This window comes from Ambystoma mexicanum, chromosome 5p (genome assembly GCF_040938575.1).
Source record: "Ambystoma mexicanum isolate Mex_15411 chromosome 5p, UKY_AmexF1_1, whole genome shotgun sequence".
Lineage (NCBI taxonomy): Eukaryota > Metazoa > Chordata > Amphibia > Caudata > Ambystomatidae > Ambystoma > Ambystoma mexicanum.
The window spans coordinates 968,660,807-968,683,632 of record NC_090930.1 but is presented as its reverse complement, the minus strand read 5'-3'; the positions used below and the strand labels follow the sequence as shown (position 1 = coordinate 968,683,632).

General features: G+C 46.4%; 1 protein-coding gene across 1 annotated transcript in view; it reads left to right on the top strand.

Moving 5' to 3' along the window:
- ABCA13 (ATP binding cassette subfamily A member 13) overlaps positions 1 to 22,826 on the top strand; it is a 2,251,223-nt gene that overhangs the window by 472,415 nt on the left and 1,755,982 nt on the right. The window contains exon 21 of the mRNA XM_069613428.1: positions 21,378 to 21,512. Within this exon, the coding sequence (XP_069469529.1) occupies positions 21,378 to 21,512 (135 nt within the window). The remainder of the gene's footprint in view (positions 1 to 21,377; positions 21,513 to 22,826) is intronic.

Below are 22,826 nucleotides of genomic sequence, written 5' to 3'. Positions count from 1 at the left end.
CTCATTCACATGCTAACCCATACCCTACAACATACACACCTACTGCATTCGTATTCACAAACACACACATACACACGCCCACTGCACAAATACAACCCCCTGCATGCACACATACATGCATACATAGATAGACACACAGTTTGTTTTTTCTTACCTTCTCCTACTCGAGATGCTGCCACACATATTTCAGGTATAGACCTGGAAGCATGGTCCAAGTTCCTGACATGCACGGTGAAGCTGATGAATGTGCTGGGATGTATATGAAATACCACTAAATACACCTTTGCAGTACCCCAGCCTGTATTTCCAATCTACCATTCAAGGCTGGGGAAGCAAAACACCCCCAGCATTGCATGGCCCATTGGACATCCACATCTGCGGTGCTGAACTGTGAAAGGGACATCATGGTTTCCTAGACAGTAGAAAGGGAGCCCAGGATTGCATCATCACCTCTTAGAGCTATATCAACAAGGACTTACAGCCCTTCTAGAACAGGTGTCTCATAGTTTATCTCAACAACATACTCACATACTCATGAAACCGCATGGAGCACCTTAGGTTCTTCTGACTCTGATGAAAAAACCTGCAGTCCATTTAAACTGAACCACCAGAAAAACCTGTTCTACTATGTTCCTTATTTCCATAGCATGTGCTTAGCTGACTCACCAAAAAGGGATTACGTTTTGATGGAATTTTCTGCACATTATATGCAATAACTAGCTGCATGCCATTGTCAAACACAGAGAACTTTAAGTCTAGTTGCAGACTTGACACAAATCCCGACCTCTTCACTAAACTAAAGTGTATTTTCCTGGGCAAATCATTTAATCTCCCTGTGACATAGCTACCAAAACTAGAAATTCTCATTAGTGAATAAGTTCATAGTGTACCGTAGTCCAAACATGTCTCACTCATTGAATCGTTCCAAAAATAATAATATTACTGACTTTTATATGTTGCACACCAAACAGTTCTTTGCCTCTTGGCTTGCTTGGGGGCTGGGGGTATTGCTGAGAAGAAAGAGGACTTGAGACAGCAGGGTATGGGTGCTGAGGTGACAGAGGTCCTTCACGAGGAATCTTGTGTTGGGGAGGAGTGCCAGAGGATAACCATTCGCTGGTGGTGCTGCAGCAGGTCGGGCACCTACCTGAGGAGGAGACAAGAGAGGGTAGCGAGGAGATGTTGAAGAAGGGGTCTCACACTGCACCAGACAATGCAGAGAAGCCAAGGTATAGGTACACGAATCCCCCTCCCTGTGTGCAAATAACTCTTACCCCCCACACAGCTCCCATGATCTTTGGTGTGGTAGTAATTTCTCCTGCCACAGAGCAAGTCTGAAAAGGGTGACAAGGGTTGAAGTATCCTGCAGGGTGGATGGCTGTGTGAAGCAAGTGAGACAGGGTGGAGAGGCAAGGGTCACACCTTGAGGATGACAGCCATGCACAAGCACATTAACGGTGGTATAAAGACATGTACTTGGCCAATGAGTCCACTGCCACTACTGCACTCGTAGGTGAACTGGCCGCCATCACCAGCAGTTCCAGTGTTGGTGAGGGCATGTGTGATAGTACTCCCAGGGCCAAGATACAACCTGACATCATTGCTTACGCCATGTCAATCAGCATAAAACTCCGGCACACAACACACCTCTCCAATCAATGCAAGTTGTACTAGAGACAGTTGACAGTGACGAGCCACTGTTGTGCTGTCACTGCCCAAGAAGCATTAAAACAGCACTTCCCTAGCAAAGACCCCATATGGGCAGGACCTGTGGCACCAGGCCACGAGGAATGCAGACATCCATTGGTTGCATTGGCTGCTTCTTCTCGCCAAGCTACCGTAGATAGCCATTTGCTGCAGCACCGTCTTCAGACATGTGGGTTGCTCTGCAGGGGGAAGGAATGAGGTGGCCACCATGGGGAGGGATTGTCTTCTCAGGGAGAGTTCCCACATGTGAGTGTGGCATCACACTTGGGGAGAGCATGTGAACCGTAAGTGCTAGTTGTGCTCTGTGGTGGAGGGGGCTCATGGATTTTAAGGGATAAAGGTGCACTGTGGAAGATCCTGAGAGCTTTCCTGCGTAGCTACACTCTGTGGGGGAGCTTGTGAACTTTAAGCAGAGGCTTTATTTTGTGGAACAGCTCATGCATTTTAATGGATGGCAGTGTTCTTTCGGAGAACCTCAGAACTTTAACGGCTGGCTGCACTCTGTGGTAGTGCATAAAAACCTTTGACAAGTGGTGCTTGTGATTATGACAGTATTTGAAAAAAAGGGAATGTCATGTGCTGGTCATCCATTGGTCAGGGCCTCTCAGTCACAACTACAGATATGTTTCCCAACCACATGCACCACAAAACAATCGAGTTCTGCTTTTCATTGTCTGACATATACCCGGTAACAAATAATTTTCCTCATAAGAGCTAATGAGCTGGCTGTGGGGATATGTCATTCCATAGTGGTGTTCAATGAAGCGATTGTTGATTTTTATGCTGCACTGCCGGGCTTCTTCTGTGGTTAGAGACGGTAATTCATGTCACACTAAAATGTATCTCAGCCTTCACACTTACATGGAAGGCAGCTTAGCAATTCCATAGCCACTTGCACAAATGTTGCTTGCTAGACTGACCCTTTGATGTACCAATACTGAAGTCATCATCCCTTCCCTTATGTAAACTGTCCATCACATTAGCATAAAGCATCTGTTCAGCGGGAGGTATGCTGTCTGTTCTTCTTAATGTGCTGCCTCTATTCAAGAAGCCTAAGTCACTGAGGGAGCACAGAGTCTACCAGCCATAGTCTGCTCATACTGCTCACAAAGCTCTCAACAATTGTCAGTGACGTACTGGCCATTGATGTAATACAGCTTTAGCTTGGCATTTACAGTGTCTTTCTCCAATTGATGATGTAGGCATTGTAGCATAGCATCCTTGCACATTTGCGAAGTGTCTCCTCCCTGTGATGTTTGCTGCGAGTCCTACTTCCCCAACATTGACACATGCGGATGAAAAGCGGACACTTTTAACTTGAAATGTGGTTCCATAGCAGGTGCAGGAAGGCCCATCTTAAAATCCAGTGACCTGTGAATCATCATGCAAGGTTGAAAGCAGGTCACTTGCCAGCTGAGCTGCATCCACATCATCTGCCAAGGCATGGTTCCTCATGCTGTACTCACTGAGGGATGAATTGTGATGGCTGACCCACTTGGTAGCATCATTAAAAGGTTCTAGGAGAGAGAGCAGACATTAGACAGAAGCTATCACTGACGCAGCATCAAATATTCTCTATCTAGAGCTCTGCATAGTGTTGCATTAATCCATGATGACATTTCACTGCTCATGGAGCCTATCCAACATGTTCATAGTAGAGTTCCAACAGGTGAGCACTCTGGACATCAGGTTGTGGAATATTAGCAACTGACATACTTTATTTTTGGCATGGTAAGCCTGGCACACAAGTCAGCTCATCTAAAATAATAACAACCATTTCTTTCACAGACTAAACAATTCTGATATAGTTTGTAACCACAATGTGAAGGGCATGCACAAAGCAGGATAAATGCGTTGTCTTGCCAATTTATAAGGGCAGCCAGAACATTTGATCCATTGGCTGATACAGTAAAATAAACAGTGAGGTGTTGGTTACTATGTCTCCAACTCCACCACCATCTCCCTAGTGCCAACTCCAAAGTGGCTTCTGCCCTAAAAACTATGGCATGTACAACATTGCCTAATGTCGGACTGTATATACCCAATGCCCTACTGCATTGCTCTGGGACTCCTCTTCGTTGATAGAGGAAGGAAAGACTAACCAGTGTGCTCTGATGGCCTTCTATTTAATACTGAGACCAATGGTTCACATGTCCAAGGGGATGTTGATTTTTTCAACCATGGGTTGCTGTAGGACTTGCCCCACTGAAGCAAAAACCCAATTGTACAATTCTGATATTGCTTTGTTTTAGAAAAACAACGACCGAGACCTTCAATAAAAATAAACAGGCCGGGGGTTCTAGGTGGAACGGTGCATGCACCTCTTGTAGCCCACGAGGTGTAACTCGGTAGAACTACTTCAGAGGTTTGTCTGAAGTTCGACCTTTTCCCATTACCCTAAAAGTGGATGAGTTGGGGCTGTAGGGGAATGAAGTTATTCAGGACTTCACTAGCTGCATCGTGGTATGTTCACTTTGATTCTATAGATTCAGCATTTATTCCAAGTATCCACAAAGGGACAATACTTTGCATCATAAGGATTAGTATTGAAATAAGCAATACTTGGGGCCCAGCAGGTCTTTAGAGGTAAGCCCTGCTGGGCCCCATATTCAGCACATGGACAATATTCTCCCTTTACAATGGCCGCCACCATTGATGTGGCTACACCTTCCCAGACCTGCTATCCTTTTTGCCTCTCTCCACGCGATGCGGATTGGCTGGTGTGCCGCAATTTCATATCTGACGAAGGGAGCTGGTGGGCAAAGCAGGCCCACTACCAGGGCAAACTACAAGGCCTGTGCCCTTCCCTGTTTGGGTCGAGATCGGAAGCACCACCAGTGCCCACCATCATGCTGCAGTAGCAGTATTGTACATGATGCCGCTTTAGAGGTAAGCCTGGCTTGTCCCCATCACCATCACACAGATTATATGCTCCCTTTACAAATGGCCACCGCCATAGATGTGGCTCCACCACCCGAGACCTGCTATCCTTTTTGGCCGCCTCTGCGCAATGCAAATTGGCTGGCCTGCAGCAATTTCATCTCCTACGAAGGGAGCCGGCAGGCGAAGGTGGCCCCCTACCAAGGCCAACTACAAAGTCCTGTGACCTTCCATGTCCCGTGGTGTCCGGTCATAGCCGGCCTGCCTTACTGCCTGGGTCTCCACTGCCATACATCATACACACCAACTCATCCATCTACAGCTGAGCTTCTCTCCAGACTATCGCTATAGAGCATAATGAGTCTCGGAACCTGCGAAAGCCTCCTTGACAAATTATTTGGTAAGGCGTTGCTGGCTCCCCATACGTTACCACACTACCCTGTTGACCATATCAGCATGGTCAACTGTCCTGCACCGCTACACTCTGTTTCTCACCTTGACCCCAAGAAACCACCTTAGGCTCACCACCTTCGCAACACGAATAGCGTCATGAAGTCCGAGGCCCGTGCTTCCTCCCATTTCCGTGATCACACTCTACCTACACCTTTTCTTTCTTGCTGCCTGTGCTAGTCTCACATCTCACCCATCCGTGCCTTGCAAGCCCTTTAACCCAGGAATTACCCCAGAATGAACCAAGTCTATCTTGACACTCACATCAGTATCCAGCACCATACCATTGGTCCTCTGCTACTGTCTCTTGCAAAGCAAGCTGCTCTGCAACCTGACAATGGCTGCCCCAATTGCAGGACAACCCTACAACCTGACTCACTTTTCCAGCAGTAAAGCCAGCAGTCCTGCAAGCCACTAACCCCACTCTGCTGCCCTTGCACCAGCCTACAACTTTCCAGCCTATAACCATCCAAACGAACAGGGGTCAGATATCTTCGAGCCTGGGTCTATGTTCTCAGGCTCTAACCCTCATGTCTGACACTCAGTGGCACAAGCCCACTCATAACCCCCCTTTCATCACTTGCTTTAGAAGGCAAGAACGTTTTTTTCAACTCATCGTACCTCACAACACTAACCCCCTCTTCCATCTGCCACAGTTCTTACAGTTGCATTCAACCTACACCTTTTCTCCCATCTGATTCATTCCCAACAGTAAGTCACACTTGCATCCAGCTCCCTACGACACACATGCAACCAAGCCTCCCCTTAAAATCCACCACACTGCATGTTAGAACTTCCATCCCCACCAGATTATCCACCACAGCCACCTCCCATGTTGGCATACAGAATTCCTATCAGCTCTCACCTACTACCTTCCACCCATGCACAGGCCCTGACAGAATCTCAATGCTCGCCTCTTATCACAACACCACCCATACCTTCCTCCGTCCCACCACCAGCAAACCATCACCTTTCACACCTTGGCACACATTCCACCACTGCACCTCCTGCTGTACCCACGCCCTCAACCTCCACTCATGCAGCTGGTTTACCTATTCCCGCCCCTACCTTTTTCATGCACATTCATCAATGCACGTTGACTCATTGCTCACACCACTGATGTCCGTGACCTTCTCACCAACCATGTATGGATAGTCTAGCAATAACAGAAACATGGTCACACCCGGCAACAGGCCCAGCGCTCCCCATTGCTCTACTTGCTGGGTACATGATCCCCCACTGTGACTGCACCTCACACAAAGGCGGAGTAGCTGCCTTCATCCATAAATACACAGTGACCTTCAAAAGCATCTCAACTATTTCCCCACCCTTCTGCGACCTACTCAGCACCAAGCTAGTGCTATCACCTACCTCTACCATGACTGTCCATGTTATATACTGCCCTCCCGGCCCTGATAAATCATTTGATTACCTCACACAGCTTCTCAGTACCAGTAATAAACCTACCTCCAAAGTTCTCCTCATGGGAAACCTCAACCTGAGTTTTAAGTACCCATTAGACAAAGATGCCCTTTTGCTCGAAAATTCCTTAGCTTCTCTATGGTTCACACATGTCTCCTGCCCAACCCATTGACTAGGAAGGCCGCTATACTGGCTCGCAGACTTGAATTGCAATGCAGCTACCACAGCCATCACACCCAATCCTTGATCTGACCACTAAACTATCACCTTCAAGGTAACTTTAACCTCTACCCAGACACTGAATACAATACCCTTACCCCATGTGATCACAAGATGCTCCCAGAACCTAACCAAAGAAGGACTCCTCCTGGTCCTCACAGCTGACCACACCCTCACCTGTGGTTCTCTGCCCTCCAAACCCCCTGTCTTGCTTGATACTTAAAATACAGCCTCCCTGTCATGCTATCGATGCCATTGCCTCACTCAAACCTTGTAGAGCCAAACCAACTACGCACATACACTCCTGGTTTACACCAAGTCTCCAATCCATGTGGTCTAAGAAGTGCTTCTTTGAAACTAGCTGACATCTATCTCATCAGCAACAAACAAAGACAATCTCCTCAATTTCTCCATGGAATACAAGCAAGCCATCCACACAGCCAAAGCAATTGCCCTCCCTAACAGGATCGCTAATGCCCAATCCCAGTCATGTGAGCTACTCTCTATCCTACAGGAGCTTGAAAACCCCATTACACCAATTGCCAATTACACCAAAGATGAGACATGGTGCCAAAATATCCAAGATGCCCTTACCAACAAGATCGACATCCTTCAGGAAAACATCAACAAAAAGCGAGCATCCATCCTCACGAAGGCACCCTAGACTGACAACAGTCCCTCCCCACACCCCTCTACTGACTTCACCTTCAGCTTCCTTCCCGACACTGAATCCGAAATCTCCAATCTCATCGCCGGTCTGAAGCCTTCATGCTGCCAGGGTACTCCTGCCCTGCTATGCTCAATAAGGACTGTGTCAAAGGCTTTACTCCTATCATCAACGCATTTGTCAACTCCTCGTTCAGTAACTGTCAGGGATCTGAGCCTAAACAGGGTGAAGCGCCTGGTGATCGAAGAGAAGCTGTTGAACCCGTAGTGCAGTGGCATATTCTTCCTACCAATGTAACACTCAGTTGTATATAAAAACAGTCTGAGCGGTCAATTGGTTGAAAGATGTTTGAAGAATGAACAGGACCCTCTGGAACTCCTGGTGACTGCAAGTTTCTACCCGATGACTGGGAATTCCACAAGATAGACTGAACACTCAGTGATTGACAGTAGGGTGAGGTACGGTACTTAATAGAGAAAGGAACTATATAAGACAAGGAAGGGCAAAGAACCAATAACGGAAAATGAGCAGGAAATAAGGACTCTTACTTGTATATCCGTGAGACGGGAAGCAACGATGAAGGTAGGATGATAACGATCTCCCAGGATCCAAGAAGAGTGAGCCCAGTCTCACGGAGTTGAAGGAATCCTCAGTCCGGTGCAAGACCTATTCCCGCCGGCACGCGTACGCCTAGAGTGAATAGTCCCAGACGTGCTACAGGCAGTCTCTAGTCCAGCACGCGTAACCTATTCCCGCCGGCACGCGTACGCCTAGGATGAAGGATCCAAAAGTTCCGGGTCAGAATCAGGTAATCAGACAAAACAAAGCATGAGACAAGAATCGAAGCCAAGAGGAAATCCGGGTCGTAGCAGGGGTTCGTAGCTGAAGTTCGAAGCAGAAGTACCGAGGGCAAGACAAGAGCAAAATCCAAAAGACAGGCCAGAGGTCGAGAAGAGACAAGATCAAAATAGCAAGCGCCACTGTGGTATTCCAAAGAAAACAATCAGAAGCACCGAAACAGCGGACTGGCCGGACTTAAGATTGCGTGACCACAACGCGGGAGTCACGTGACCGGGAAACCGGAGCAACACGTGACTGCAGACGTAGTAGTGGCCATCGTCGCCATGGCAACCCCCAATGCCTTTGAAACAAGCCTTTAGAGGAATAGAAGCGCTTATTGCTGTCCCTAGCTATATTGACTACCGTAAGCCTGTCAGGTAAGCGGGAACGTGTAGTAGGAATCGGTGTTCTGACAGTATCCTCCCCCAAAGGTCCCCCGAGACCTTGAGATGCGAGAAACTGGGACAACAGCACGGGCGCATGGATGTTGGACTCAGGTTCCCAAGTGCGATCCTCCGGACCGTAACCCTTCCAGTCCACCAAAAACAAACGCACACCACGTGATAGTTTAGTATCCAAAATAGCATTAACCTCATACTCCTCCACCCCTTGTACCAACAGGGGGGGGGGGACGGATAGGTAACTTCACCTGCTCAGAACATGGTTTGACCAAAGACACGTGGAAAACGGGATGTATTTTCCAAGTAGGAGGCAATTCCAACTTGACCACAAGGGGATTAATCACCTCCTTAACAACATAAGGACCCACAAAGCGAGGTAACAGGGTTTTACGACCTGGAATACTGAGATTCTTGGTAGAAAGCCAAACACGCATACCTGTGGTATACTGCGGTGCTGGCTGGCGATGGCGATCGGCATACTTTTTTGCCTGTTCCTGCGCATGTATTAAGTGTTCCATAACGTTCTTGCGCAACGATGTCAGATCTCTAAGGCAGGATTGGACAGATGGACAATCCGAGGATATACAAGAATCCAAGGGCAGAGAGCGTGGGTGTTGTCCATACATGGCATAGAAAGGAGAAACCCCCGTAGAAGAATGCGCAGAATTATTATAAGCGAACTCTGCCATAGGCAAAACGGAGAGCCAGGTTTCTTGGTGTTGTAGGATAAGACATCTCAAGTATTGTTCCATGGTGGCATTGAGTCGCTCGGTTTGGCCATCGGTTTGTGGATGGTAGGCCGTAGAATACCTCTCGTCAATACCCATGGACTGTGTAAGATGTTTCCAAAAACGAGAGGTAAACTGAGAACCCCTGTCAGTTATTATGATCTCAGGAAGACCAAAGAAGCGGAAGACATTGCGTAAAAACAGGTCCGCCAGAGTAGTAGCGGACGGAAGACCCCGACAAGGCACAAAAAGGGCCAACTTAGTAAAACTGTCGACTACCACCCAAATAGTATCAAAACCACCAATCAAGGGTAGTTCCACTACAAAGTCCATGGAAAGCATGGCCCAGGGTTTAGCAGGTACTGGCAGGGGTTGTAGAAGACCCATTGGTTTGGCCGGAACGGTTTTGCATTGAGCGCAAACCGCGCAATTAGCGATGTACAGCACAATGTCTTTTGACATGAAAGGCCACCAGCGCTTGAGTAATTCCAATGTCTTACGATGACCAGGGTGTGCGGCCAACATGGAGTCATGACACCAAGACATGGCAATCCTGCGGGTATGCGAGTCAGGTATATAGATTTTGCCTTGGACGTATGGCAAGGACTGAATAATATCCAGATTAAGATCCTCCAATTCAGGATGTTTTTCTGAGACCCAATGTTGAATGGCTGTCTTCAGGGATGGTTGCAAAGTGCATCCACACACGACCTGGTTGGGCAAGAGTAGTCGACCCTCCTGTGGCCGATGCACTGGGTCTTCAAATAGTCTTGACAGGGCATCTGCCTTGGAGTGCAACGTCCCCGGACGGTAGGTCAATACAAAGTTGTACATTGAGAAGAACTCATGCCAACGTGCATGACGCGCTGTCGTGCATTTCAATGATTGAAGGGCCAGTAGGTTTCTGTGATCAGTGAACACTTGAATCGGAGTCTCTGCTCCCAAGAGATGATGTCTCCAAACTGTAAAAGCCTCCCGGACAGATAGCAGCTCACGTTCGGTGATGGTGTAGTTTACCTCATACGGAGTAAGCTTGCGTGAATGATACGCGACAGGATGGAGGATCCCTGTGTCAGGACAAAACTGGGAGAGAACTGCCCCTACTGCCACGTCAGAAGCATCGGCCTCTACAACAAACGGTTGTTTGACATTGGGATGTTGAAGCACCGGAGCTGAAGTAAAGGCTTCCTTGAGAGTCTCAAACGCATTCTGTGCTTCGGGATTCCACTGAAACGGATGCTTATTGCTTGTTAAAGCAGTAAGTGGAGCCACAATGCTAGAGAAGTGCCTGATGAACCGCCGATAAAAGTTTGCGAACCCCAAAAAAGACTGCAAAGCTTTTAGTGTACCTGGGACGGGCCATTCCAATATAGCCTTGACCTTGGTTTGGCTCATCTGAACACCCAGGTTAGTAATGTCATAGCCCAGGAACTCAACTGAAGTAGTATGAAAAATGCACTTCTCTAGTTTTGCGTATAGTTTATTCTTACGCAGACGTTGTAGTACTTCAGTAACATGTTGAAGGTGTAGTTCAAGAGAAGGGGAATAAATCAAGATATCGTCTAAATAGACGATCACGAACCGATCAATCATGTCCTGAAAAACATCATTAATGAAATGTTGAAATGTGGCAGGGGCATTACATAGCCCAAACGGCATGACCAAATATTCAAAGAGGCCGTGTCTGGTTTTGAATGCCGTCTTCCATTCGTCCCCCTCTCTTATCCTTACTAGATTATAGGCACCCCTGAGGTCCAATTTGGTGTATATCACTGAAGAGCCTAGCTGATCCAAAAGTACTGAAATCAGTGGTATGGGATATTGATTCCGTATTGTGACTGCATTCAGGTCCCGATAATCTATACATGGTCTCAGGTCCCCCTCTTTTTTTGGGACAAAGAACAGGGGAGATGCAGCAGGAGAACGGGAGGGGCGAATAAAACCAGAAGCCAAAGCCTTGTCCAGATACTCCTTTAAAACTGCATCTTCCTTTAAAGTAAGAGAGTAGATCCTCCCAGAGGGGATCCTAGCTCCCTCCTTAAGGTCTATGGGACAGTCATAAATACGATGAGGTGGTAATTTTTCTGCCTCACCTTTGCCAAAGACATCTGCGAAAGCCTTGTATTCCGGGGGTAAAACAGTATTGACAATGCCACCTATCATTGAAACAGATTCCAATAAGGCTTGACAGGGGTTGTTCTTCTCTTGAGTCGTTGGGCCACAATGTCCTGAACAATACATTGAGGAAAACGAGACAGACCCAGCAACCCAATCTACCAAGGGATTATGGAGCCGAAGCCAAGGTAGACCCAGAATTAGTCGAAATTGAGGTGCAGTAATGACATCGAACGAAATGACTTCACTATGACAACCATCTATGAGTAAATCCAGGGGGACTGTCGACTCCGTTACCAACCCTGAGAGTAGTGTGGTACCATCAACTGCGTTGACCACCTCGGGTTGTTCCTTTGGTACCAGGGGAATGTTCCAGTCTTTCACATACTGGAGATCAACATAATTTCCAGTAGCCCCAGAATCCAAAACCGCTTCAGAGGACCAGGTTTCGCCGTCCGGAGAAGCAACAACTAACTTAATAGTGAAAGGAACCGAGAACTTGGAGCCCGGAAGATCAATGCTCGACATAGGGGCTCCCTCTATTGTCGGGCTTTGGAGTTTCCCGACTTCGCAGGTTTCTTGGGACATTGATTCAAAAAATGACCAGAAGAACCACAATAAAAACATAACTTGTTCCTTTTACGCTTCTCTCTTTCTTCGCTAGATAATGGTCCTCTTATCGCCCCTATTTGCATGGGTTCCCCATTGCCCGAAGCCGAACTTGTCAGACTAACAGGGACCAGAGGCAAAATCCTCTTTTCCCCCTTCCTTTCCGCTTTACGGGCATCGATCTGAAGAACTAGATCCAAAAAGTCAGGAAAGGAGACGGGGACCACAGGTACCGTAGCAATGACATCCTTGAGGGAATCCGACAAACCCTTATAAAATAAGGCTGCCTTCTTCTCGTCTGGCCAGTTGGTTTCAGCAACCAATTGGTTAAACTTAGCCAGATAAGTCAATAGAGTAGAATCGCCCTGCTGTAGATTCAATAACTCCAAATCAGTTGCCTGAGATTTGTATCGGGTGTCAAAAACTCTGGTAAGCGCCTCTATGAGAGCGTCACAGTCAAATAACATATGACTACCTTGCTCCAAGAGAGGATTCGCCCAGACGGCAGCAGTACCCCCTAGGTTAGACAATATAAATGCGGCCTTAGTAGTTGCATCGGGAAATGATGTTGGTCTACAAAGAAAATGCAGTCTGCATTGATTGATGAACGTTCTGAAGGTTTTTGGATCGCCCAAGAAACGTTCAGGAGGAGCCAACGGGAATTGTCATAACTACCGGAACCGGGTCTGCCCTGGCCTGAGCACTGGCCGTACCAGACCCGGAAGCCACTGCGACTGATGGAGGTTCAATGGCGCTAGCCCTTAATCCCGCTTGAATATCATCAATACGGCGATGAGTAACATCATGGGCAGTTTGCATGTCAGCACGTAAATCAGCCACTAATTGAACCAAGGTAGCCAAAGGATCATTGGCTGTGTCCATTTTAAGGCTTCTGATTCTGTCAGGGATCTGAGCCTAAACAGGGTGAAGCGCCTGGTGATCGAAGAGAAGCTGTTGAACCCGTAGTGCAGTGGTATATTCCTCCTACCAATGTAACACTCAGTTGTATATAAAAACAGTCTGAGCGGTCAATTGGTTGAAAGATGTTTGAAGAATGAACAGGACCCTCTGGAACTCCTGGTGACTGCAAGTTTCTACCCGATGACTGGGAATTCCACAAGATAGACTGAACACTCAGTGATTGACAGTAGGGTGAGGTACGGTACTTAATAGAGAAAGGAACTATATAAGACAAGGAAGGGCAAAGAACCAATAACGGAAAATGAGCAGGAAATAAGGACTCTTACTTGTATATCCGTGAGACGGGAAGCAGCGATGAAGGTAGGATGATAACGATCTCCCAGGATCCAAGAAGAGCGAGCCCAGTCTCACGGAGTTGAAGGAATCCTCAGTCCGGTGCAAGACCTATTCCCGCCGGCACGCGTACGCCTAGAGTGAATAGTCCCAGACGTGCTACAGGCAGTCTCTAGTCCAGCACGCGTAACCTATTCCCGCCGGCACGCGTACGCCTAGGATGAAGGATCCAAAAGTTCCGGGTCAGAATCAGGTAATCAGACAAAACAAAGCATGAGACAAGAATCGAAGCCAAGAGGAAATCCGGGTCGTAGCAGGGGTTCGTAGCTGAAGTTCGAAGCAGAAGTACCAAGGGCAAGACAAGAGCAAAATCCAAAAGACAGGCCAGAGGTCGAGAAGAGACAAGATCAAAATAGCAAGCGCCACTGTAGTATTCCAAAGAAAACAATCGGAAGCACCGAAACAGCGGACTGGCCGGACTTAAGATTGCGTGACCACAACGCGGGAGTCACGTGACCGGGAAACCGGAGCAACACGTGACTGCAGACGTAGTAGTGGCCATCGTCGCCATGGCAACCCCCAATGCCTTCGAAACAAGCCTTTAGAGGAATAGAAGCGCTTATTGCTGTCCCTAGCTATATTGACTACCGTAAGCCTGTCAGGTAAGCGGGAACGTGTAGTAGGAATCGGTGTTCTGACAGTAACAGCTCCATCCCATCCAAACTTGAGGAAGCTTGGATCTCCCCACTCATCAAAATAGCCTCCCTTTAGCCCACTATTCCCACCAACTACCGGCCCATCATCTCTGTCTCTTTCCTACTAAAAATCCTGGACCACACTGCCTACATTTAGATACAAACTTACCTTGAACATCACAAAATTCTCAGACCATGACAGCCAGGTTTCTGTCCAGGGCATGGCACAGAACTAGTCCTCTTAGACATTAAAAACCAACTGGAATACATTTGTGACTCAGGTCTATCAGAAGGAGGAGGGGTAGGTTACCAATCTTCAGCATTTTGATATTGATATTTTATTTCTATTGCACTCGTACACAAGTGTTTCAGAGTGCGACAAGGCAAGGGAGGGCAACAGGGGAGAACAAAACAGCGATCTTACTAGGCCCAGTGACATTGAGAACGCGCAAGTGCATGGGAGAGGGGGAGGGGAAAAGTGCATGGAAGGGGGGGAAGTGGAAAGTGCGAAGCATAGTAGAAACAGATAAATAACAATAAATAAATAAAGGCAACAAAAAAGTGGTAGTGCAGCCAGCAATTTGCAAGTGCTAGGTTTAAGGCAGCAGACAGGGTAGGTCTGATAAGTGCAGGAAGAAAAGGGGGTGGCTGTATGGGTACAGATACGGACCCCAGTGCAAGGGGTGGCCTGGAGGCAGTGCGGGAGGGTGGAAGGGTGAGCAGGAACCTGGGCCCGGAGGACAGAGGGTGGCCAGGTGCATGGTGCCAAGAGAGAACAGATCAGCAGGGGGGAGGGGGAGCGAAGGCAGAAGAAAAGAGGAAGGTCTTGAGGTGCTTCCAGAACCAGAGATGGTTCTCCTCAGGTTTGAGTGGCAGGGAGGCTATTCCAGAGGGAGGCACCAGCCAAAGACAGAGATTTACCCCCAGCTCGTTTCTTCGAAAAACAACTGACCCTGAGGGAGTTGGAGGTAGAGGAGCAAAGAGCTAGAGAGGGGAGGTATTTGCGGAGGGATAGCTGAAGGTATTTTGGACTCAGGCTCCAGAAAGCCTTGTGGACAATGCAGAGGATTTTGAATTTAATCCTTGCATCCACTTGGAGCCAATGGAGAGATTTCAGAGCTGGAGAGATACAATCCAAGGGCTTGAGGCCAAGGACAAGTCTCACAGTCCTGTTCTGGATTAGTTGCAGAGGGCGGAGAGTAGAGGCAGGTAGATTTAGAAAGAGGCTGTTACAATAGTCCAAGCTAGAGAGAACCAGAGCTTGGGATACCATGAGCTTTTGAGGGGAAGGAGAGGAAAGGCAGAGTACCTCTAAGGAGGTGCAGTAGGAAATTTGACTTTTTAGATACCTCAGAGATGTGGGCAGAGAAGGAAAGGGTGGGGTCAAAGATGACCCAGAGGTTCTTAGCCTCGCAGGTGGGGGTAGGAGGAAGGCCAAGGGAGGCTGGCCAGAGAGTGAGGGGAAAGTATGGTGAAGGTGTGCCGATGAGGAGGATCTCTGTCTTGCTGGCATTCAGACAAAGATCATTGGCGGCACACCAATCTTGAATGGCAGTTAGGCAATCAGAGATGAGAGAGGGAGAGGAGGTGGCAGAGGGCAGCCTGAAAATGAGTTGAGTGTCATCAGCGTATCACTGGAAATTTGAGCAGAAAGTGGCAATGCAGTGGGCAAGAGTTGCCAGGTATTGGTTGAAAAGCCAGGGCGAGAGGTTAGACCCCTGGGGAACACCACAGGTCGAGAGGAAGATAGATGAAAGGAAGGTCCCAAGTTGGACCTGGGAGGGTCAATCTGAGAAGAAAGAGGTCAGCCAGGCCAGAGTCTCATCAGTGATACCCAGGTTTTCACAGAGACAGTTGAGCAGGATGGTATGATTGGCCGTTTCGAAGGCAGAAGAGAGATCAAGGAGGATGAGGACAGAGGGAATGTTAGAGTCAAGGTTGGAGAGCAGACCTTCACGGATGTTCAGGAGAGCAGTTTCCATGCTTCTGGCAGCTCTGAAGCCAGACTGGTGGTCATGGAGACAGCCAACAGAATTGGAATGAAGGTTAAGCTGAGAGATTGCCAACTTTTCCAGGAGTTTGCCCAGAAAGGGAGTAATGGAAATTGGGCGATAGTTAGCTGGACAAGAAGGATCAGCTGTGTGTTTCTTAAGAAGAGGATCCACAAAGGAGTGCTTCAGAGTGGAGGGGAAGGATCCCGAGGCAAAGGAGTGGTTGCAAAAATCAGCAAGGGCCAGAGCGAGGGTGTCAATGTGGTCCTTGATGGTTTTAGAGGAACAGGGATGAACCTGTTTTGACGAGGCTTTCATAGATCGGACTTGTTTAGCAACCTCGTCAGGGGAGAAAAGAGGAAAGGACGAGAAGGATGGTGGGGGGGTGGCTAAAGGAGGGTCAGCAAGCACAGATGGAGAGGGGCGAGGAGGGGTTTGGGTGGAGAGGGTGGACAGGATGTCCTGGGTTTTTTAAATGCAGTGAGACGCAAGGGCATTGCAAAGAGCCTGGGAGGCAACAGGAGGGGTAGAGACTGCAACAGGGTTGGCTAGCTCCTTGCAGATTTTAAAGAGTTCGGCTGAGTTGTTAGATACCGCAGAGAGACAAGCTTGAATGTGGACTCTCGTCTTGGTGAGGACAGAGAGTCGGTATTGCCTTTGTAGCAGGCGACAGGCCAGTTTGTCAGAGGATGAACAGGATCATTTGATCTGGTCAACCACCAAACACTTCGCCACCACCTCAACACAGCCACCAACTTCTCCCCTAAGGCCACAAAGTGGATTGCATCATTCCTAGCAGACAGAACTCCTTGCGTCTTTACTGGAAGCACAGCTGCCCACCCAACTCCAATTCCTTGTGTGGTCCCGCAAGGCTCATCTGTCTGTCCAACATTATAAAACATCTATACACAACCACTCTTTGACCATCTTGACTCTCTGGGTATCTCATACACCAACTATGCCAATGATACCCAAATCCTCATCCCTCTCTAAGGGAACTATGAACAAGACTCCAGCAATATCAACAGAATCTATAACACTATTCAAGCCTGGGGGGGCCACAAACTATCTGTCTTAACGATGACAAGACAGCAATCCTAATAGTTGGCCCCCCATCATGATTAGCCAAACTTGAACCAGCCTTTTGATCCTTCACCATTGATGCCTTCATCATCCCTGTCTGCTCCTCCGTCAAAAATGTAGGTATCCACTTGGACTCCTGCCTCAGCATGACCCTCCATGTGAACTCGATTGCATCATCGGCAACCCACACTACTAAACTCTTAAAGGTGACTAAACCCTTCCTCTCCTCACAAGACCACCTGACCATAGCCAGAGTAGTAATTGGATCCTGGCTTGACTACTGTAACTCCTTTCTTGCCGGCACTTTAGAACACAACCTTAACAAGCTCCAGACCATCGCAAAAATAATTCAAAAGATGTTAAAGGAAAGAAGTGGTGGGAATTCTTTGATAGCTGGTGCCTTTGTGTACTGACTGGAAATGAAGAAAAAGGGAGCTATTCTCCAGACACCTGGAAGAGTGCCTCTAACTCATCAATGATTGATTACATTTTTGTATTCGAAGAATTATGGTCGGCTGAAAACCTTCTTACTTTGAGAAATGGTTTCCCAAGTGATCATGCTAGATTCACAGTAGAATAACATTTTCTAAGTTGCATGGGTTTAAAAGACAAAATGCAGGATGTGAGTTTAAGCAAGGGTAAAAACCAACTGATTTGGGCCCCGCAAGGCATAATGGAATTTAATAAGAAGTTGGAAATGGAAATCTTTGATGAATGGAGAGTTCTGAATAAATGTGTTGTTTCAGTATTGTACTTACCTACATTCATAAAAAACATTAAGACCAAGAAAGTCAAAGGAGTACCTCTCGAGAGAAAACTATAGCCCAATTATTCAATCTATTAAAATGAAATATAGGAGAGCGATTAAGAGAGCCATGTGAATGCAAACGCATGGCTCTCGACTGGATTATGAACTCAAAAAATGTAAAGAGGGATACAAAAACAGAATTAAGGCATTAAAATAGCCTACCAAAAAGAAGGGGGAAAGAATGTTCGCCTGTATTATGGCGATGGGTGAAATTAGTTATTGGAGACTCATTAAATTAAACAAAGAAAAGCAGAATGCAGTCCAAGCAAACCTTATCCCTGAACCGGTATGGACGGCATATTTTTCTAAATTGTAAAATCAATATTTTTCTAAATTGTATAATCAATCTGCTGATTCCATACTAAGCTGGCAGAGTCTTAAAACAAACATTTGAGACCTAGAACTCTTGATAAGTCAAATTGAAATCCATCAGTCGACATAGCAGTAATGCAAAGGCGGCAGGCCCCAATAGGCTGTGTAATCGTGTATTCAAAGCAGATCCGGGGCTTTGCGCCTTGGCTTTGTTTAATCTTTTTCAGTGGATTATTTGCCTGCAATAAACTCCAGAGTCTTGGAAAGAGGTGCACATCCTTCCTATCTTTAAGAAAGGTGCACAGGAGGCACCAGAAAATGATAGGCTTTTAGTGTTACTTGACACAGATTCTAAAATATTTGCATCAGTTCTACTTTTTTCCCTTAATGAATAGGCGACTAAGCAGGGTTTCCTTAAGCCCAATCAGTTGGGCTTTAGGGTAGGCACAGGTACCAATGTGGCAGGTTAGGTACTAAATCATGTACATCGTCTAGCCTGGGAAGGAGTTTATAGAGGGGTTTATGTGGTGTCAGTTGACCTATACTTAGCTTTTGATCATGTCAACAGAACTAAATTATGGAAGAGATTATAAACCGGGGGAATTCGAAGTGATTATTAGCAATTATTATACATCTTCATGAACATTCAGCTTTAAAGATCAGCCTGAATTTAGAAGGCTTGCTGTCAGCAAGTATTCCCACTAGCAGTGGTCTTCGCCAAGGATGTATTTTGGCACCATTTTAATGTAATGCCTTAATGGAGGACTTGGGGGAGCACCTGAAATCTGCACCTGAAATCATTTATGGCTCCAAATGTGATGGGAACCCCAATTATTTTGGATAACATACGCAGACAATATTATCCTGCTGGATTGCACTAAAGTGGGAATTCAGATATTGTTGAAGAGTTTCTCTCAGTACTGTCTAAAGAATGATCTTATCTTAAACACAGGTTGATAGTATGAAATATCTAGGTCTAGACGTTGCAAGTACCCCTGGAATAAAATGGATATGGAAAGTCGATATGCTAAGGCTCTTAAGGTAGTTTCCCAGATGAGGAACTTTAACTCCAAATATGGAAAGCTTTCTATTATTCCTCTGTTAAAGTTTTACAAAGCCACAACTTTCCCCATGCTAATTTATGGTATTGAAATTCATCATAACCTATTGGATGATGATTTTAATCATCTATAAGGTTTTTCATGTAACAGAGTATTAAACTTTCCTCAGGCCATATGTCAGGGATCTGAGCCTAAACAGGGTGAAGCGCCTGGTGATCGAAGAGAAGCTGTTGAACCCGTAGTGCAGTGGTATATTCTTCCTACCAATGTAACACTCAGTTGTATATAAAAACAGTCTGAGCGGTCAATTGGTTGAAAGATGTTTGAAGAATGAACAGGACCCTCTGGAACTCCTGGTGACTGCAAGTTTCTACCCGATGACTGGGAATTCCACAAGATAGACTGAACACTCAGTGATTGTCAGTAGGGTGAGGTACGGTACTTAATAGAGAAAGGAACTATATAAGACAAGGAAAGGCAAAGAACCAATAACGGAAAATGAGCAGGAAATAAGGACTCTTACTTGTATATCCGTGAGACGGGAAGCAACGATGAAGGTAGGATGATAACGATCTCCCAGGATCCAAGAAGAGTGAGCCCAGTCTCACGGAGTTGAAGGAATCCTCAGTCCGGTGCAAGACCTATTCCCGCCGGCACGCGTACGCCTAGGGTGAATAATCCCAGAAGTGCTACAGGCAGTCTCTAGTCCAGCACTCGTCTCCTATTCCCGCCGGCACGCGTACGCCTAGAGTGAATAGTCCCAGATGTGCTACAGGCAGTCTCTAGTCCAGCACGCGTAACCTATTCCCGCCGGCACGCGTACGCCTAGGATGAAGGATCCAAAAGTTCCGGGTCAGAATCAGGTAATCAGACAAAACAAAGCATGAGACAAGAATCGAAGCCAAGAGGAAATCCGGGTCGTAGCAGGGGTTCGTAGCTGAAGTTCGAAGCAGAAGTACCGAGGGCAAGACAAGAGCAAAATCCAAAAGACAGGCCAGAGGTCGAGAAGAGACAAGATCAAAATAGCAAGCGCCACTGTAGTATTCCAAAGAAAACAATCAGAAGCACCGAAACAGCGGACTGGCCGGACTTAAGATTGCGTGACCACAACGCGGGAGTCACGTGACCGGGAAACCGGAGCAACACGTGACTGCAGACGTAGTAGTGGCCATCGTCGCCATGGCAACCCCCAATGCCTTCGAAACAAGCCTTTAGAGGAATAGAAGCGCTTATTGCTGTCCCTAGCTATATTGACTACCGTAAGCCTGTCAGGTAAGCGGGAACGTGTAGTAGGAATCGGTGTTCTGACACCATACCAATCAGTCTTATTAGATTCAAATTGGGATTGGTATCCATAGAAGCCCATATTTCATGGATGAGAATCTTATGTCATATGTTTAGAGTTTCCCCATGAGAATACATTGATTAAGGATTGTAAAGGACTGGATCGATTTGGAAATATTTTGCTAAGCCAAACTGGGGACTAGATAGGGATCTACTAATGGAAGTCCCTGGAGTATATGAGCAGAGATTATGGCATACTGACTGGTGCAGAACACGAGATATAGTGGGTGGATATGAGAGGTACAAGAATTTGATGTTGGGGCATACAAAATTGGATTGGGAGTTTTGGGACAATATTTGTGCAAATTTCCTTCCTGGAAAATTGGCTATACATTGCTGAGGTTCAGGTTGGATATTTTACCTGCTAGGACACATTGTTTTAAATGGGGGGATGGAAGATTGTCACTCTGATAGAAGCAGATTTTGTTCTAAAGAGAAAGAAACACTCCAGCATCTCCTTCTGTATTGTGAAGCCCTAATGTCCCAAAATGCTGCCTGCTTTCGCAAACATACTCATCGATATGGACAAAATACAGGAAAGGTTATTTGGGAATTGTGTTGGTCAAAAATGCCATATCAGCTGAGCAAGTCCTTGTTCCAATTTTTAACTATGATAAATTTGGTAAAGACTTTACAGGGTACGTTGAGATGTGAAAATGTAGGATTAAATATGGAGTATGTTAAAGAATCGATGAATTGATTGTGTATGTTTTTAGATTTGTATGTGTTTTGTGGAGAAAAGTGTATTTTATTGCATGTTAATGGTGCTGAGGTATCCCATCTTTCCCTAGGAATTCAATGGAGTAACTTGTATGAGCCCCTGGAGCAGACTGGAGCTATGACCTTTGGCTGGGCAAGTGCAATGATATTCATCGACTCAATTATATATTTTGTTATTGGATGGTATTTGTCCAATGTAATTCCTGGTAAGAACTTCATTTTTTCTTGTATGTTTATTTGCATATATTTATCTATGTTCACAATTATGCATGACTTGTCCATTTAAAGTTGCACCATGTAGTTGAGATTACTTTACTTGACCATTTAGTCGCACAATTTCTGTCTTTTTTCGGTTTTGGCCTTATACTTTACAAATGTCTTATCAATGTTGTTTTGATCGAGTTTGCTTTTAATAAAGGGAAACATCCACAGTAAAAAAGAAAGACAGAAAGAAATACTGTAACCTAACCCTTCTTCTGTACCTCCTGAACTCTACAGATTATATTCTATTTTTGGCTATTATGTAGTGCTTTAGCATCACCTATAATAAGCGAAAGCTATTGCTTGAAGCAAAGATTTGAGGGAGATGAGATGCGTGGAAGAACACACACCCCAAGGGCATAGGGTTTGTTTAGTTATTTTCTGGGCTATGGTCATGCTAATCCCTAGAGCATTACCACCCACTACCTTCTTCTACTTGCCCAAAACACACCCTCCGTTGGTGAACAAATCAGTACACAAAATGAAGCAGCTCTATTGCATCCCAGCTACTTGCCATGAACATTAGCTTGATTGTGTGCCCATTGAAATTACCAGTCGACACAGTAACACTCGCCATCATACCATGGCGTTGTACGGGAGTTTTGAGCTTTCAATAGTTTCTTTGCTTTTGTGAAAAACCCTCCCAGACTAACTATCAATTCCTCATGGGTGGTTAATAAGTCAGCACTGTGATCATTAGCTAAGGCAAAAAGGTGTTACAGAGTCGGTAGTATGCAGCTATGAATTGATGGGAGTAAAATTGCATGATTTATACTTTCCCACTTGATTGACCATCTGGAGAGGACCACAATTTATATCAGGACTGCATGACCCCTCCCCAAGCCCCCCCCCCAACTCCACAGGCTTTCCCAAAAAGGTTCTGTCCAGGCCAGGGGTGCAGTTACTGGATGGTGGTCGCTCTCAGCCCTAGGGCCGACCTCAAAGTTTCTAATTAGAGACAAAGATTCATGGTTCACCAAAAGATTGTCAATCAGGGTAGTACAGCACCCATTATTAAAAGTTACTTTCAATGGCATGTCACCCTGGAACCTACCTTTACATGCCCTTAGGACAATGACAGTATCAAACTAGATACTTCCTTGGCATTTTTGTACCACTGCTTAGGGCACGCAGCTATAAGTTCCCGGACACCCCAGAATGCATCCTCTTCCTCAGTAATGTTGTCCATATCTTCAAAGGGCTCGAACTGGAGATTGAAGTCACCCATGACCAAAATTCTCAATGCGCCATGGCACTCC